Source organism: Danio aesculapii, chromosome 13 (assembly GCF_903798145.1).
Source record: "Danio aesculapii chromosome 13, fDanAes4.1, whole genome shotgun sequence".
In the NCBI taxonomy this organism is placed as follows: Eukaryota; Metazoa; Chordata; class Actinopteri; order Cypriniformes; family Danionidae; genus Danio; species Danio aesculapii.
In genome coordinates, this window is record NC_079447.1 from 45,677,662 (window position 1) to 45,695,770 (window position 18,109).

The 18,109-nt window shown below is 34.9% G+C and overlaps 1 protein-coding gene across 1 annotated transcript in view; it reads right to left on the minus strand.

Moving 5' to 3' along the window:
* Positions 1–18,109, minus strand: part of rps6ka2 (ribosomal protein S6 kinase, polypeptide 2) — a 92,584-nt gene that overhangs the window by 57,741 nt on the left and 16,734 nt on the right. Inside the window, exons 2-5 of the mRNA XM_056471453.1 lie at positions 13,406–13,522; positions 10,864–10,945; positions 3,461–3,541; positions 3,070–3,149 (exon numbers count right to left, since the gene is read on the minus strand). Of these exons, the coding sequence (XP_056327428.1) occupies positions 3,070–3,149; positions 3,461–3,541; positions 10,864–10,945; positions 13,406–13,522 (360 nt within the window). The remainder of the gene's footprint in view (positions 1–3,069; positions 3,150–3,460; positions 3,542–10,863; positions 10,946–13,405; positions 13,523–18,109) is intronic.

Sequence of the window (18,109 nt, forward strand, 5' to 3'; positions counted from 1 at the left end):
TCACACTCTAAAACATTCTGGTTTCCACACAATCAATTTTTGTTGGGCCAACATGAAGGAATTAAGTTAACTTATTATTATTATTTTTACAAATTTAAGTGGGTTGAACATAAAACAATTAAGTTGTCCCTCCAAAAACTCAAGAATTGGATTCTTTCAGCTCATTTTAAATAAGTAGTTTGAACAAACAGCAAGTGTCATTTATTGAGTCTAGTGAAACACAAATTAAATTAAATTAAATTAAATTAAATTAAATTAAATTAAATTAAATTAAAATAAAATAAAATAAAATAAAATAAAATAAAATAAAATAAAATAAAATAAAATTAAATTAAATTAAATTAAATTAAATTAAAATTAAATTAAATTAAATTAAATTAAATTAAATTAAATTAAATTAAATTAAATTAAATTAAATTAAATTAAAGTTTGAGTTTTGATGTGGAACAATAGATGGAGGCTCCATGACACAGTATGTTCAGGTTAAAGGATGGGTAAATGTGGTTTAATTTTACCGTATTACAATGTGAAACATGAACCCATGTGTTTGAAATAATATTTAAGAATACATAGTAGTTAACGAATACATAGTAGTAGGATGACATGAGAGTATATGTAAACAAGTTGGCAGTTATAAATATAATGGTAATGCATCTACATGTAGAATTGCAGTTTTGAGCTGAGCCGCTGTTTCTTACTGATACAGTAGGTAGTAAGTATTCAATCATTTAGTAATTACCAAGACATCCACCTTTAATATCAGAGACAAATTTGCAGACTGAAGTGTAATGGAGGCTTCATTTTTTTTTCAAATGCCTTGGTAATTAAAGGCATGTCTGGCATCTATTCTTTTATGATTGGTGTAATTGGTCCCTTTTGACACTCACTGTACTGTCATTCTCTCTAATGGAGTGTTTGACTTTCTTGATCACACCACTGTCTCTTCTTCCAGATTCAATAAACGCTTCCCTCAAAGGATCAGTTCCCTTTGTGCACGGAAAGTAAATCTGATTATTGATTTATTGACTGCAAAATCAATAAGGTGGAATCAATCAGTGGAAAATGAACAGTTGAATTTTTGGAAAATACAATACTGCCTTGGTGTGGGTAAGAATAAGTGGAAATGAATTGTTTAGCATTGATTAGCGTAGTTTGTGATAGTTTGCAGATTGCAATGTATCCCTTGTGTGCTAAAAATATATTCTCAACCACTGAAACAAAGGTCATTTGTTCACCGTCATTTGTTTGACATGACGTGGGTTGTTGACGTGATTTTCACTGCCACACATACCAAAAAATGACTATTTATTAACATTGTCATCATTTAAAATGCTGTAAATTGTTAAACATTTGTCTTGCATGGATTTCTTATCATATTTCTTGGATTTCTTGTCATCTACATTTTTGAGCCAAATCAAAACTGTCATATAGTGTGACTGTCTCAAGCAGATTGATAAATTACAACTCTTATAAATTAAAAAGAATATCAGGGAATCATGAATAAATACCTCTGACCTAATTTTACAAGTGTCTATTTTAGCAAATGCCCTTTTCACATCTATATATTCACAAAAACATAAGAAAGTGACACATTTTGTCACTGAAAACCATCTGGCATGACATTTTAATTGGGAATTATGTGGAAAATTGTAATTAGTTGAAGGACCCCAAACAAGATCATGCGACTGAAGCCCATGAAGTGCAAATGCTATGTTTTTATATAGGTAGTCATGTTTAAATTAAGTTTTAATAATAATTGCGAATAACAAGCTAATCAAATGAAATGTGATTGTTTTATTTATAATAAATGAATATTTGTGAAGTTTTAACTAATTATCACAATGGAACACATACTGTAAGTGACCTTGGGCCACAAAACATGCATTAATTAGCACTAGTACTGTAAATTAATTAGCACTGCACAAAACACACAGTAAAGGTCAACATTATCGATTCGTTTTTTCTGCTATGCCAAAAATGATTATGATATAAATTAATGATCATGGTCCATAAAAATATTTTGTTAATTACCCAGTCTAAATATATCTTTTTTTTGTGTGGATTGAACTATATATACACACTACCTGAAAAAGTCTTGTCGTCTATCCAAGTTATAGGAACAACAAATAATGACGACTTCTAGTTGATCACTTGGTTTCAAAAGCGGCTTATATGAAAGGCAAAGGCCTCTAGATTACGCTTATTTTACCAAAATAAAATATGATCATGCCTTGATTTTAAATGATTTAATTAGGACAGGAAGGTCTGACTTTGCTTAGACAAAAGTCTTGTTACTTAACATGAATAATGTACAGTATAGAATATAAAGTCATGGTGCAGTGGAAAAACAATTAATATTGTGTCTGACTCCAATGAGCTCAGAGGACTGCATCTATACATCTCTGCAATGACTCAAATAACTTCTTAATAAAGTCATCTGGAATGGCAAAGAAATAATTCTTGCAGGACTCTCAAAGTTCATCAAGATTCTTTAGATTAATTTTAATGCCTCCTCCTTCATCTTACCCCAGACATGCTCAATAATGTTCAAGTCTGGTGACTGGGCTGGCCATTACTGGAGCTCCTTGACCTTCTTTGCTTTCAGGAACTTTGATGTGGGGGCTGAAGTATGAAAAGGAGTACTATCCTGCTGAATAATTTGCCCTCTCCTGTGGTTTGTAATGTAATGAGCAGCATAAATGTCTTGATACTTAAAATGTCAGGCTGTTGATGTTGCCATCCACTCTGCAGATCTCTCGCACACCCCCATGAATGGAGATCAATCGCTCTCATGCTATTTGTATATTATTAAAAGCTTTTTTTTTTCTCTAAATTTATGCTATATATCACACCATTCAACATATTTAAATAAATTTCAGTAAAAACAAGATAATGACCCATTATATTTTGTAAAACATGTCCCATATATATGTTTGTTTATACTTGTGTGTATATAATCAAATTATTATTATCAGAATCTATTTTACAGATTTTTAGAAACATACAGCTGAACAGATGTGCCATTTCTGCCCGGTAACAAGAGAGTAAGTTTATTTAAAAAAAACTGACCTCTTTGGAGAGACGTGTGAAAAGATCTCCCCCTCTGAGAAAGTCCAATATAAGGTACAGCTTTCCTTCTGTCTGAAAGGCTGCAGGGTAAAGAAATAAACATGACATTTACACAGCGTTCTTCACCTTTCAAAAGCAAATGTAAAAAGAAAATGCAGTTGGTGAAGATATTTTACACATTGCTCCTAATGTAAACAGGATCTAATAAGGCAGTATCCAACTGTAAAAAAATAGCTCTAGCTTATTACTGGCTAGCAGTATGAAAACAGTTAAGATGTCATACGGAATCTAATATAAAGTGGAGATTGTCCCTAAAATAGAGTATAAGGGGTTCAGAAATGAATGTTTCTAATATGTACAGTAAATGTTCTTCTGGTTACAGACTACTCACCATAATGGAGTTTGACAATGAAGGGATGATTCACTTCTGCTAGAATATCTCGCTCCATTTTGGATCTTACTCTGTCCCGCACTTTAAAGACAAAACATGGAGACAAGGAAGATGTGTGAACATTTCAATATATTCATTCTCATTTATTCTATTGGCAAGAGCACATGTGTAAAATGTTTTAGAAAATGCTTATTCCACATTTACCGTCCATCTGATTCATATTCATTTTAATATATATATATATATATATATATATATATATATATATATATATATATATATATATATATATATATATATATATATATATATATATATATTATATATAAGTGCAAAAAATAAATGATTGTTTGATTGCTTGCAACAATTGTTCGACTTGAATTTATAGTTTGCAAAGTGCACTGACGTTACACTTTATTATAATTACAACAACACACACACAATTACATATTACACATATTACATAGCTCTCTGGAATACGGATACTGATTGGTCAATCATTGCTGTGAAAAACTGTTAACACTGACTCATAAAGATAATTGAAGTTGGCACACTTGTTAGGAACATTTATTTTGTGAAAGCTTTAAATCTACCCGCATTTGGAGGGTTGGCTGTTGTTAATGTAAAGCCCTGGTTGTCACTACAAAAATTACCCCTGCAATAATTATATTTAAATCACTATTTTGCATTAAATTATTTGCTAATAAATATACGATTAGCTAATTGTCAGTTAAAGGATAAAGTACATCCAGGCAATTGCGATTGCAGAATAAAGCCTGACAGGCATATCAGCAGCCTGTCGTTGAGCGCAGCACTGTTGTATAAGACTGAATGGCTTTATTCTGCAAAAACAAAATAAAATCTGCCTCAATGTACTTTAACCCACTTTTCACAAAGATACTTGCCACAAAAGTAAACAATTAGACAGAAAACATTGTTCTGAACTATAATAATGTATTCTTTATTTAATTAAATGCAAAGCTCACAGACATGAAAAATGGCTGAACGGAGCATACACTAACCTAAGTATTATTCGGTCACAAGGCCAAGAAAAGCTAAACAGTCCAAAATAGCAGCCTGACTGACAAGCATATAGCACATGGATATGAATGTAATCACTGATGGTCAAAATGATTTAAATTACCCAGATGAGCCTCTGGTATTAGTTTCATCAGATGTTATCTGAGAAAAACATGTGGTAGTCTGGTAATGTTGTGACTGACCAATCATAATCAAGTAGTGCAGACAACCGTGCAATAATGCAAAATGATAGAGTGCTCAGGATTGCACATTTAATACTGGATGTACATTATACTTAACATACAGTACTGTGCAAAAGTTTTTGGCCACCATTAGATTTGTCATTTTAGTATACTTATTTATAATATAGTATAATAATTTTTCGCTCTCCAGTTGAATAGTAATGATATTTATAGATAATAACATTGATTATGAAATTATATGACATTTATATATATTTATGATATTTATAGACAAAAACAGCTAAAGCTGTCATGAAATGGCCAGCTTAATATACTGTAGTATTATAAAGGCAGTATAGGATTGCCTATTAATGGCCTATTAAATTAGGAGATGAACTTGGGTCTGGTATATGGACTCAAACTAATTACTGTCTTTTGCAAGCAGGAGCCATTTATTCTGAAAACAGTGTTTCATTTTTCACAATTTTGTGGACATATTTAATTTCTATCTGTTTATATCTTAATGAGGAGACCAGTATTAAAACTTTGCTAAAACACCAAAATTGTTGGGGGGACAAATCTTTTGCTCAGTATCGTATATATATGGTAGTTTTTTGTACATCAACAAAGATTAAACATTATGTATATATATATATATATATATATATATATATATATATATATATATATATATATATATATATATATATATATATATATATATATATATATATATTAATGATTCTGCTCTAAAACAGTATTTTGAATTATACATTTTTTACAAGTTGCATGTTTAACCATCTTGCTGTTCCCACTTAATTAGTTTGGATATTCAGATATGCATTCTAAAACTCTCTTGTAGAGTGTTCTACAATTGTTTATTAAGAACAGACTGAATAGCGCTTCACACACAAGTGAGATTTGTAACACATAAATATCAATGCCAATGTTTGTCAGGATTGATGCCTCAACAAACAGACCAATTCTTTGTTGGCTTTATAAAGCCAATGTTTGTTGGCTTACAAAAGCTGTCTCTGCAAATTTCAACATCAAGTTGACACACTTTGCACTAAAAACTCTTCACACTAAAAACAATCCCTATAAGGATAAATGGCAATGGCAAATGAGAATTACTGACTCCTTTAACTTCAGTCTGTAAGTTAAGCTCCAGAGCAATTTAATTATGTAATAAGACATTGATCCAAACCAGATTAAATCATAATCACTGTGAAAAGCAAAAATTTGGAGTTGTGTATTGTCAGGATTTAAGACACACTGTAATAATCTTCAATGCAGCAAAATTAAAGCAGTTCTACAACAAAAAGCTAGCTCAGTTGTTGTGAATGACTGATCTTAAATAGTTAGAAGTGTTTGACTGCAGTTATTTCTGTTAAAGATGGCATAATTAGACTTAAAGTAGCAATATGTTTTTTTATTCTTCAAAAAGATGATATGATTCTTCAATAAATAAATAAATTGTTTTTATTCAAGTTGTCAAAGTTCTTAAGCATTTCATTTGATGATTCAAAATATAATGGGTTACAGTAAGAATAGATTTATTGTGATATTATGGCTGTGAGACAATATTAATACTCTGGTGCCAAGTATCAATATGTATTTAAAGGTGCCATATACTGCATTGGTTCAATAAGTTAAGTTGTTCTCTGATATACAGTGTCGGTGTGTGGCTTAGGACACTTCAATTATATATGGTGGAGGTTTATTTTACGTACATGGTGTGAGTGAGCTCTTTAATATAAATCCATCAGAGTAACGAAAACTTATTTTGCTTGTGAGATCTGCAGTGGATAATGGTTAATATATATTTAAACTTGACAAAACATATCTATTGTGTTGTATTTTTAAGCTATAATGTAAAAAAAAGCATAGCCAGGAACTAATATCAACCTCTGCATGAACAAATGACAGTTGAGCTAAGTGATACAACACGAATCAGCAGTCTACATGTGTTTGTTGAAACATACGCATCAATTTTATAATAAACATGACAAATTAATTAAAGATAAAATTAAACATACCTAACATGTCTCATGCAGTCGTTGCTCGTTAGCGCATAGTAAGCAATCTGTGTCCTCCATTTTCAAAATTAAAGTCCCAACATACATTGTAAGTTAAATATAAACTTGACTAAGGCATAAAATGATCATTCTTGTCTCACTAGGAAACATTGTGGCTTATCAAACACAATCTGAGGCATACATATTAATAATCCCTGAGCAGTCTGTGTTGGCTAGTGATCTCCTGCTGACGCGGCTGATGAAAATGATGTCCTCCCTATGAGTCACGCAACAGTCTGGTTTGTGTTCTGATTTTCCTTTACTCCAATGGGGTTTTACACTCGTGGAATTTACATGAAAACAAGGAAACTATGGTGTCTGAGGCTCACGGTATGGCCATTTCCTAATACTGATTCTTCTCTTTTGATTCGACCATGCCTAGTTATCCCTAGATTTTCTATATAGAGCCTTATATGCTTTGAGAGCCTTCCTGACTGAATGAATGAAATACGCGGTTTTCCACTAAGTCAAGATGGGGTGCTGAAATATAATTGGCTAAACTGGCAGTGGGCGGGTTAAATGACCTAAATAAGACAGACGTTCCGGCACAGACATTTTCAAAGCAGAATATCTGACTTTAGCATTGTTTTTCAGATAAACAAGTATGTTCATCTAGCATGTTTCTTAAATATCTGCAAACATATTATGGTATTTTTATGCTTTAAAAGAGTCAAAAACTTACATACAGCACCTTTAGAACTTTAAATCTATACTTATTCAGGGCTCGAAATTGCGACCGTTTTGTGAATTTTATCTATGCGACCTCAAAATATATTTGGGAGCATTTGTGCGAGTGCATAAAATTGTTGCAGCGCGATCAGTTTTCACAGCAAAATGTTCACCGCATGCGCAGATTTAGGAGACATTCACGCAGAAGGCATCTTTGCACAAAAAACGTGAAACGTAGCGCTCGGGAATAGTTTAAAACAGTTCTCATGTCAACTTTCTACAGTAAACAAACCCTGCAATAATTGCCCCGCCTTTAAGCTTCTGATTGGCGCACTGCTCTAGAACTGAACGTGAATGGATTGGTTAATCTCAGCTGTCAACCATTCAGTCAATGTTTTCTGCCTTCAGGTGATGGGGAGCAACAGCAGCGAAAATGTAAAGTGCTGAAGATGAGAGAATGAAGAGCACACTGACAGATTTTGTTTTAGAAACCAGCTAAAGTTACAAATAATGGTACATCTAATTATTGATGCACTTTTCGAAGAGTGGATAAGAGTCCTGAAGCCACTCACTGCAAAGTCTGTGGGACAGAGTTTGCCACTTATTCTATACATTTGATCCTTCATTTAATTGTCAGGATGCTGTCAGCCGTGGAAGTGGCAGCTATATGTAAAATTTAAGACCGCGTACACCATCGCAAAAGGGCTAGCATTCACTAAGATTAAACTAATATTGCAGTTCATGAAAAGACTATTATTGCTATTAAGATGACGGATCCAAATAATACGTTATATGTAGGCCCACATGAAATCTGCTCACGCAGAATTCTGCAGATTTTCCGCAGATTTCTGCAGATTTTTAGCCTATCATTAATTCTGTTTATTTACTTTGGTATAATGTGTGTAAATCCAAATTTATTCACTTTTTAAATTAATTACAGTAATATTATAGACTAATGTGAAAATTTTCATCTGATTTATGGACAATGGGGTTTGTAAAGTAATATTTTCTGTCTTTTAGTAGATATATTATATATATTATATGAGAGACTTGCTTTGTTTACCAAATAAAGTGAATCTAATTGGATTTGCATTTTAAACATTAAATAAAAGTTAAAAAGATATTAGTTTTTATTTCACATATTAAGGTTTTAGTTATGACACTCCCAAAATAATTCTGCAGACATCTCCGCAGAAATAGCAAAAAACGTCCGCAGATTCTGTCTGGCCCTAGTTATATGTCAGTATCAACTGTGTGATATCAGACACCACCAGGGCTTTACATTAACACCCGCCAACTCGCCAAATGCGGGTAGATTTCAGCGGTGGCGGGTAAGACAGACACTCCCATTAGCCACTTTGGCTGGTTGACAATAATTTTCCCAGATAGTAATTCTTAAAAGCAGGGTTCGACAATAAGGATGGTCCAATTTGCATGCAAAGGCGATCTTAGAATTGAAAAGCAACACGACTGACAAAAATAATCGCGTGCGCAACTTCGCGTGAGCAAAGCAGATGAATACCGAATGAGAGGATAATCACTAGCGCTGATGGCTGAGGTGATGCGCATGACTGTTTATAACGCGTGCACGCTCCCAATTCTTTTCGTGAAGCAACTGTGTCTCGAAACACAACTGATGTGATCGGTTCTCTTTCAAATAGACTAGACAAATGAACATGCACCCACAGTCTTGTTGCTTTCAAGATTTCCAGAGTTGACTTATTGTAAGCAGCACCGGTTGCTTTCGCTTTAACCATTCTTTGAACAGATTATTTATGGGTCTAACATTTCCTGTGTGTGTGATCATCCTTTCATTATCACACGGTATGTTTTTTACCTGCTTTCTTTTGCGTTACTATAGTTTATTTATCATTTTTAACAATAACATTGCTTTAATGGGAGATTAACTCCCCATTTATGTGTAGTTAACTGGTGATGTGGGACCTTTAGCCAGGACAGATTACTGTGCATATGTTTTGTTAAATAAAATGTATAGTATACAGCTATATTTCACAAAAAGTGAAATGAATAAGGAGGCATGTGGAGATAACGCAAAATCTAAATCAAGTAATTTTAGCATCAACAATAAAATTGTGGCTAGTGAAAATGGCGAGTGGCTAGCAATGTTGGAAAACTACTAGCCACAGTGGCTGGTGATAATGTCAAGCTCTGGACACCATCCGTGAGAACAGCACAGTAATTATTGCTAACTCAGTTCATCTCATTCACGTCAAGCAGTTTTTGCAGGGCCGGTGGGCACAAGCCGATTTTTTCTTTATTATTGGTTATTTTTGATTAGTGTTGATTTCAAATGCAGTAAATCTGTTAATATAAGACTTTTAGTAACGGTGCACATAATTCTTGGTGTGTGCGACTACATTTTGGGCTGGTGTGACTATATTTTAAAATTTAGGACCACCAGTGCTACAAAGCCCTGTTGTTATAGTTGATGAACTTAGGTGTGAATAGGCCACAAATGTGCAGGACTAAACTACCAACAAAATCTTTGACATGTCTGAAAACAAAAGGAGCGTGCTGGATGCCGCATTCACGCAAGACGATTTACATTGAACAGCCTGTCTTATGTAACAGCTGCAGTATTGCTGTGGCCTGACAGCGAGGTGCCACGGTTACCGATACTGTTATTTTCATTCACAAGTACACAAAAAACTTGCACAACATCATCCACCGAAAGCAAAGACTTTGGTACGTAACCATGGTTACATGGAGTGAATAAGTTATGTGGGTTGTGAGCGGGTTGTGAAATAGATAACTACTCTAAACTGAGCATGATGAATCACTACGATAACTGCTGTTTTGCTTACATTTGTGCTCATTGTGAAAAAAAAACAACACAAAACAAAAAGATGAATCACAAATCCTGAATAAATGATGAGGAAAGTCAGCTTGCTGGTTAAGACTTCATCTGCTTGCTTAATTTGTGAGATGGATTTGGATTTAAAGTCAGCTCTGATAAAGAAATGTCCCTTAGAGCAGTGTTTCCCAACCCTGTTCCTGAAGGCACACCGACAGTACATATTTTCAACCTCTCCCTAATCAAACACACCTGAATCAACTTATCATAACATCAGAAGAGACTCCAACACCTGAAGTTAATGGGTCAGAAAAGGGAGACATCCAAAATATGTACTGTTGGTGTGCCTCCAGGAACAGGGTTGGGAAACACTGCCTTAGAGAAAGCGTCTGCGTGTCTAAATGGGACATTTTCCCTCATGTTAAACAATCTGATGATTCAGACTACTTTAAAAATCAAACAGAGAGCACTTTAAGCCTTCTAGCAGCTCGCTTATGACTCACAGGTTAGATGTCACGTGCGTTGAAATAATAACTACAGGTTTCACATACCAGCACAGGCAGAGACTGACAAATAAAAGGCATTTCATAGAACTGTCATTCACAATCAACAATGTAAGGGGTGAAGTGTCTTTTTTACCTTTAAGTGTTGCCTTTTTTAAGACCTTCATGGCATAGAGTTGTCCTGTATCTGAGCCTTTGATTTTTCTCACCAAGAAAACCTATGAAACGAAAAGTAAGATTAATTTTAGTCATTGTTCAAGGGCTGTCAAGCAACAGGTTGGATAAAAGATAAAAGTCTTCTCTCTCTTCGCAGCAAAGACTGACATTTCTTGAAAATTCTGTTCTAAAACTTGCTGAGCTGCTTATAGTCGGTTTTTAAAAGCACCAAGATTTTTCCATAAAATATATTTGCAATTGTGAGCATGTCTGGCATCCCTTATGTTCACATAACAAATGAAAACAAGTTTTGCTTGTATTCTTTATCTTTTTTCCTTCACTTTTTTGAAATTATCCAAAACATTAGATTTTTATTGATGGCATATATCATTAATGAATCAGTCAGAACAGCTTCTTGTGTGTGTGTGTGTGCATATATACAGGGGCCCTCTGACAAGTGGAAAATAAAGGGAGGGAGGATTGGGTGTTGGGGCGATCGCTGGTGAAAGTGAATCTTCTATTGTCCAATTTTGGTGAGCCTGTGTGAATTGTAGTCTCAGTTTCCTGTTCCTAGCTGACAGGAGTGGCACCCAGTGTGGTCTTCTGCGGCTGTAACTCATCCGCCTCAAGGTTGGACGCATAGGCGGAGGGTGAACAAACTCCAGGGTAAGGCTAATATATGCGCTGCCCTTTTAATGCATTTAAAAAGATTTGCGACCGACCAAGAAGAAGTTTTAACAAAAGCACTGCCTATCAACAAACGTCTATTATATTCAACACGCGCATTACATTATTTTATTAAACTAACCCACTGATCTACACTACCGTTCAGAAGTTTGAGGTCAGTTTATTTATTTTTTGTTATTATTACTTTTATTTAAAAATCTAATTAAAATTATTCTGTTCATCAAGACGGCATTTATTGAATATTAAAAAAATGTTAAATACTTATTTATTAAATATTTATTTATTACTTACTGTATGCAGTTTCAAATTAAATTATTACTCCTTGTTGCTTTTATTACTATTACCAGTAATAACTTTATTACTCTTAATAAGAGCAATTTCTGAAGGATCGTGTGACTCTGAAGACAGAAGTAATAAAGCTGAAAATTCATCATCGCGGACGCAGCCCTCACTATTCTGCCACCCTAGGCGGCCGCCTATGTCGCCTCTGGATGCGCCGGCCCCAAAAATGAAATCAAAACCGAACTTGTAATTCAGCAATAAATATTTGACCTTTAAAATATAAAACTCCAAACGATTGCCTAAACAAGATTACTACACTATAGGCTAGACTACGTTACAATGAAACTACCAATTTAATGCTGAAAACGAATTAAATCAGAACAATGTATTATAATACCTCTCTCGTGATTCTCTGTAAACCCTAGTGATGGTTGTGCATGAAAACCAAAGTAGAACAGCAGTTTATGAAATACTCAGACCAGCCCATCTGGCACCAACAACCACGGCACGATCAAATTCACTTAAATCACCTTTCTTCCCCATTCTGTTGCTCGGTTTGAACTGCAGCAGATTGTCTTGACCATGTCTACATGCCTAAATACATTAAGTTGCTGCCATGTGATTGGCTGATTAGAAATTTGCGTTAACATGCAATTGGACAGATGTACCTAATAAAATGGCCGGTGAGTGTATGTTAACTAATGAAACCTTATTGTAAAGTAGGACTGACTTTTTTTATTATTATTATTATTATTATTATTTTTAATTAAGATTGATGTATTGCATTCTGGGATTGACTACTTTGTCATATTACATGACTTTTAAAAAATGTTATTATATGGCCACCAATACTGTGCGGTCTTTGTGTTGAGCACGCAACTATAATGCCTTTAAATGATGCAAACACGAAACTTAGATTTAGAACAGTCTGTCATTTTCAGCTTTGGGATGCCAAAGAGAACCATTTAAAATTATGTAACGTAAATCCTGCAACAACTGATCCTGTCTTTCTAAATCTTTTTTTTTTTATATCCCAAAATTCAGTTGAAGGGTTTTAAGGGCAGAGTAAAAAGATTTTGCATCCATTAACCCAAACCCAGCATTAACAAATTACATCTGAATAATAATCTTAGTTATCGATAAGTCTGCAAAAGGGCTGCACAGTGGTATAGTGGTTAGCACTGTCGCCTCACAGCAAGAAGGTTGCTGGTTTGAGTCCCGGCTGGGCCAGTTGGCATTTCTGTGTGGAGTTTACATGTTCTCTCTGTGTTCGTGTGGATTTCCTCCGTGTGCTCAGGTTTCCCCCACAGTCCAAGGACATGCAGTATAGGTGAATTGGATGAACTAAATTGCCCGTAGTGTTTGAATACGACAGTGTATGGGTGTTTCCCAATACTGAGTTGCAGATGGAAAAGCATCCACTACATAAAACAAATGCTGGAATAGTTAGCGGGTCATTCCACTGTGGCCACCCCTGATAAATAAGGGACTGCACTAGTCTGCATAAGTGTAACACAGATGATAAGTCAAACGCCGCATTTTTCAAAGCTTACCTTCCCATAGGAGCCCTGACCCAGCACTTTGAGCAGCTCGAACTGTGACGGGTCTGCCTTCTCAAAGCCCTCTTTCACATGATGGCTGATATCGAACTCCTTTAAGATGCTGTCATCCTGCAAAGGCAACAGATGGCACGGCTTAGAGGGTAATAAACAAACGCTTTTGCCATAAAGCCGTGTGTTTAAGCATATTTGGCAACGTGATGCCAGCTGGTATCATCAATAACTGTAGTAAACAAGTCAAGGAAATAGAATCAGATGGTGTGATCACGTTGCCATATCCACATACTAGGCACTTTTAATTCACACAGAATAAATGACATATACAAACATGGATCACTCAGGGGCGTCGATAGACCCCATTTACTGGGGCACGTGCCCCAGTATAAATCGCCAGTGCCCCAGTAAATGTCTTTGAGATTCGACTTACTTTATATGCAAGTGTATTTATTAAGAGTGGTAATCCCAGAATAAAGACGTTATTCTCTATGTGCAACCAAACCAACTTTGATGAATGCAATGCAGTTTAATCAAAGAACAAACTGAGCCTGTGCGCAGAAAAAACATACCCGTCGGTCCGGTTGTGAACATGCACGGCGAAAAAATAGCCACGCTGCTCATGCGTTGTAAAACAGGCACGCAGTGAGTTTTGCAAATCGACGAAACAAAGTTTAAATAATATGATGGTGATCTTATTTATACTGCATGGCTCCTGATAGTTTTTTTTTGGTATGATGCAGAAAGGAGGGATGAAGTCAGGGAGGTTAGACTTAATAAACCTAATTCTCAGCCTTGAGTCGGATCTAAGACCACACACAACAGATAATTCTATAAAACATCTTTTTTTGTATTCTATTGAATTGTCTATAGAATTTCATTCTTATAAAATTAATATTCATGCAAAAGACTTCCTAAATTATCTTAGCATCCTCCAGTTGTGTCTTTAGATTGTTTTCCAGTTACATTTAGGATTCATTTCTGTTATGTATTTCGAATAATAATTGGATAACAACAATAGTACTGCTATTTATTTATAATTATATATATATTTTATTTATTTATTTTGGAGGGGGTGCTGTGCCCCAGTAGAGCTTTATGTCTAGCAACGCCCCTGGGATCACTAATACATATTTACGAATTACAGGTCGTTGCAAATACAGAACTGAAAGAAAACAGGTCATTTAAAAAATGTCCTTAGTCCTTCATTATTTGCTATATGGAGGCATAATCAGTTGCTCATTGTGCCAATCAGAAATTTTTACAAACCATAAACAACGAATTGGTATATTCATTTAGCGGCAGATGTTAAGGATCCGCTGATGGCAGGTCTTGTCTTATGTTGTTAAAGGAAGACATTTTGCTTTGTTTGGTTTTGTCTGCTTGGGCTGATTGCTCAACTGATTTTGATTTGGCCTGGATATTGCCAACGCCTCTGCTCTACCCTTTTAAATGTCATCCATCAATAAGTAAGAATAAACATCAACAAGAACAATCATAGTAAAAACATTCCCATGTAAATTTAACAGTAGAACAACAAAGGCAGTTGTTTTGGCCATTTTATTTTTACTTTTGAAATTGAATATCCTCATATAACTATAACTGGAGGTTTAAATATCAGTTAATAGCTGTTTGCAATACTATGTATTTTTTTGGGGTCTGGCTAATGCCATTGAGTGAATGCTTTAAGCATGTTGTACATGTTCAACAAACATTTTTGCTTTAAATCATGTAAATCGCAGCATCAGCGCATTCGAAATAACAGTTTGTTTGCAAAAGCCGCTAAACGGCACTTGCCTTTGACACCAAGAACCAATCAGAAGACGCGAATTGAATCAAATGTTTTCAATGTAACGTTGCGCTAATACGCCGAGTTTTATTTCGCTTCTGACTTAAATTTTAAAAGATGGAGTTCAAAAGAACTGCATGAGCCTGTCCCACTGGCAGTGAATGGCAAATGAAAACGTCCCATACTTCAAGACTCTAAAGCCTCGTTTCTACTTCTGTGTCAAGTGATCGGCGTGACCCGGCTGTTACTCTGCAATAACACTTCCAAAACGCTAGTTGGCAGTGAGGTGTTTATGTTCCTCTGGGTCAAGTTTCTTCGCTGGTGTTTTGTTTTTTCTGAACGCTTCCTTTATGTACAAGTGGTTCAAACTCGCTCATTTTGAGGCGGGAACCGGCTGACGTGCAACAACTTTAGTCATTGCGATCTGTAGTTACATTTTTTGAGAGGTGCACATCAGCGACGCCGACAGCCACAGCGAGTGCTATGCGTCCACGTGTAGGCTACGCCATAGCATACGCGTGCGCTTGACGCAGAAGTATAAATCAGCCTTAAGAGTGTTCACTATAAGAAAAAGAAAACACACTGTACAGTCAGAAGCATGCATTCATAACATTTTTTTTTCGCAGTGCCACTACTTCAAGTTAAGATGATGTTCTTTAATCCCACATTGATGCCATGGGGATAAACAAGAGACGAAAAGAGACCAAGACCTTGAGTATGGTGAGGATAAATGAATGACAGCTTCTAAAAGTGTCTAAGACACATCCTATTTTTTGCCCAGTAGGCCTAAATTGTGTTTTATTTTACAACATATTACTTTTACATCTGATAAGCTTTTTATATTAATGGACAATACACAGATATTGATGTTTCACAATGTTTTTACACAACATTAGGCTATTTGAATCAAGCTTAGTTTACAATGTTTGCAATGTTTACATTGTTTTACTTACAGTTGAAGTTAGAATTATTAGCCCCCCTGTTTATCCCCCCCCCCCCCAATTTCTGTTTAATTGGGAGAAGATTTTTTTCAACATATTTCTCAACATAATAGTTTTAATAACTCATCTCTAATAACTGATTTATTTTATCTTTGCCATGATGACAGTAAATAATATTTTACTAGATATTTTTCAGAACACTTCTATACAGCTTAAAGTGACATTTAAAGGCTTAACTAGGTTAATTAGGTTATCTAGGGGGGTTAGGATAATTAGGAAAGTTATTGTATAATGATGGTTTGTTCTGTAGAAACTCGAAAAAATATATAGCTTAAAGGGGCTAATAATACTGACCTTAAAATGGTTCATAAACTACTTTTATTCTAGCTGAAATAAAACAAATAAGACTTTCTCCAAAAGAAAAAATATTATCAGACATACTGTGAAAATGTCCTTGCTCTGTTAAACATCATTTGGGAAATATTTATGAAAGAAAAAAAATTCAAAGGGGGCTAATAATTCTGACTTTAACTGTACATTCAATCAAAATCTCAAATATCAGAAATGACAACTTATTGTTAAGATTTAATTAATGTCAGTTTTAGTGTTATTGATTAATGCACTTGACAGATTTCATTCATTCATTTTCCTTCTGCTAAGTCCCTAGTTTATCAGGGGTTACCACAGCGGAATGAACCGCCACTTACTTGACAGATTTATGTATTTTTAATTTTAGGTGGTCTCTGTAATGTGCTTTATGTTTGATAAAATAATTTCTAATTGCATCTTTAGTGATTTTTCACCTAATTACACTGTCCTGTCCCAATAGGTGAATTTAGAGGTTTTTGCAAAAAAAGCACAAGTGGATTTAGCTGGTTTTGATGCAAAAGAAAATCTACCTTGTTAAAAACCAAAGAATTGTCTAAAGAAAGAAAAAAAAGGTAAACAGAAATGGTTTCTTTTAAGATTAAGCTATGTGAATAAAGGCTTTTTAAATTTTCCACAATTTCCGAGTGCCTTGGACTAATTTCTGTTGATGTTTTGATGAATCCCTTACCCAAAGAGCGCCGACCAAATATTTGAGTTACCCCTAAGTGCTTTTTGTTTGTTTTTCTAAAGAAAAAAAAGGTATTTTATTTACCAGATAATAAGCTTTTCATTACCTATACAATGAAACTACTAAACCTAATTATAGGAGCCTGATAGAAAATGCTCATTACAAAAAAGGTCTGAATTTGGAGGGTTTTGCATCTGAGCTCTTCATATTGAATTATCATCAGAATGTAACTGAAAATTGCAGAAATGTTATATTTATTTCAAGAGGATGTCTTGCAGCTCATGCAGTTAACACTAACCAGTGAGGCCAGCGATTAGCATTAGAGTCAGTTGTGTTACAAAGGCAGTCATCTAGCAATAATGACCCACAGACTCTCTCTGCACGGCCATGTTCCCCTAAAGTGAAAGTGGGCACCTGCAGAGGGGACAGTCTGGACTGCCACACTGCAGAAATGTGCCTGTGAACTCAAATGCTGACCACAGCTGAATAACACACCCCTTGCAGGGACTGACACAGCTCAGTACTTTTAAACCGGCTTATGTCAGGCTAGGGAAAATAATAAATTAATGTGCAGCTGGATTACATAACCAAAGTCCAGCCCGGTCCACTCCCGTGACGTGATGATGGGTACACTGAGGATAAAACAATCTTCAACCCCAGCACACACCACACAGGAGCCTGATTAACTATTCTGACAGCTCCTGTTGAGCTGTGTGTATTAAAGCCAAGAAAAAGAGTGCATCACAACTCAGGATTATCACCAGGCTATGATGATGATTAATCTAAATAGGGCTGCAAAATACAGTTGAATTTGTTATTCATTTTTCAAAAATTTCCTAAATGATGTCTAACAGAGCAAGGGAATTTTCACAGTATTTCCTATAATATTTTTCCTTCTGGTGAAAGTCTGAAATAAA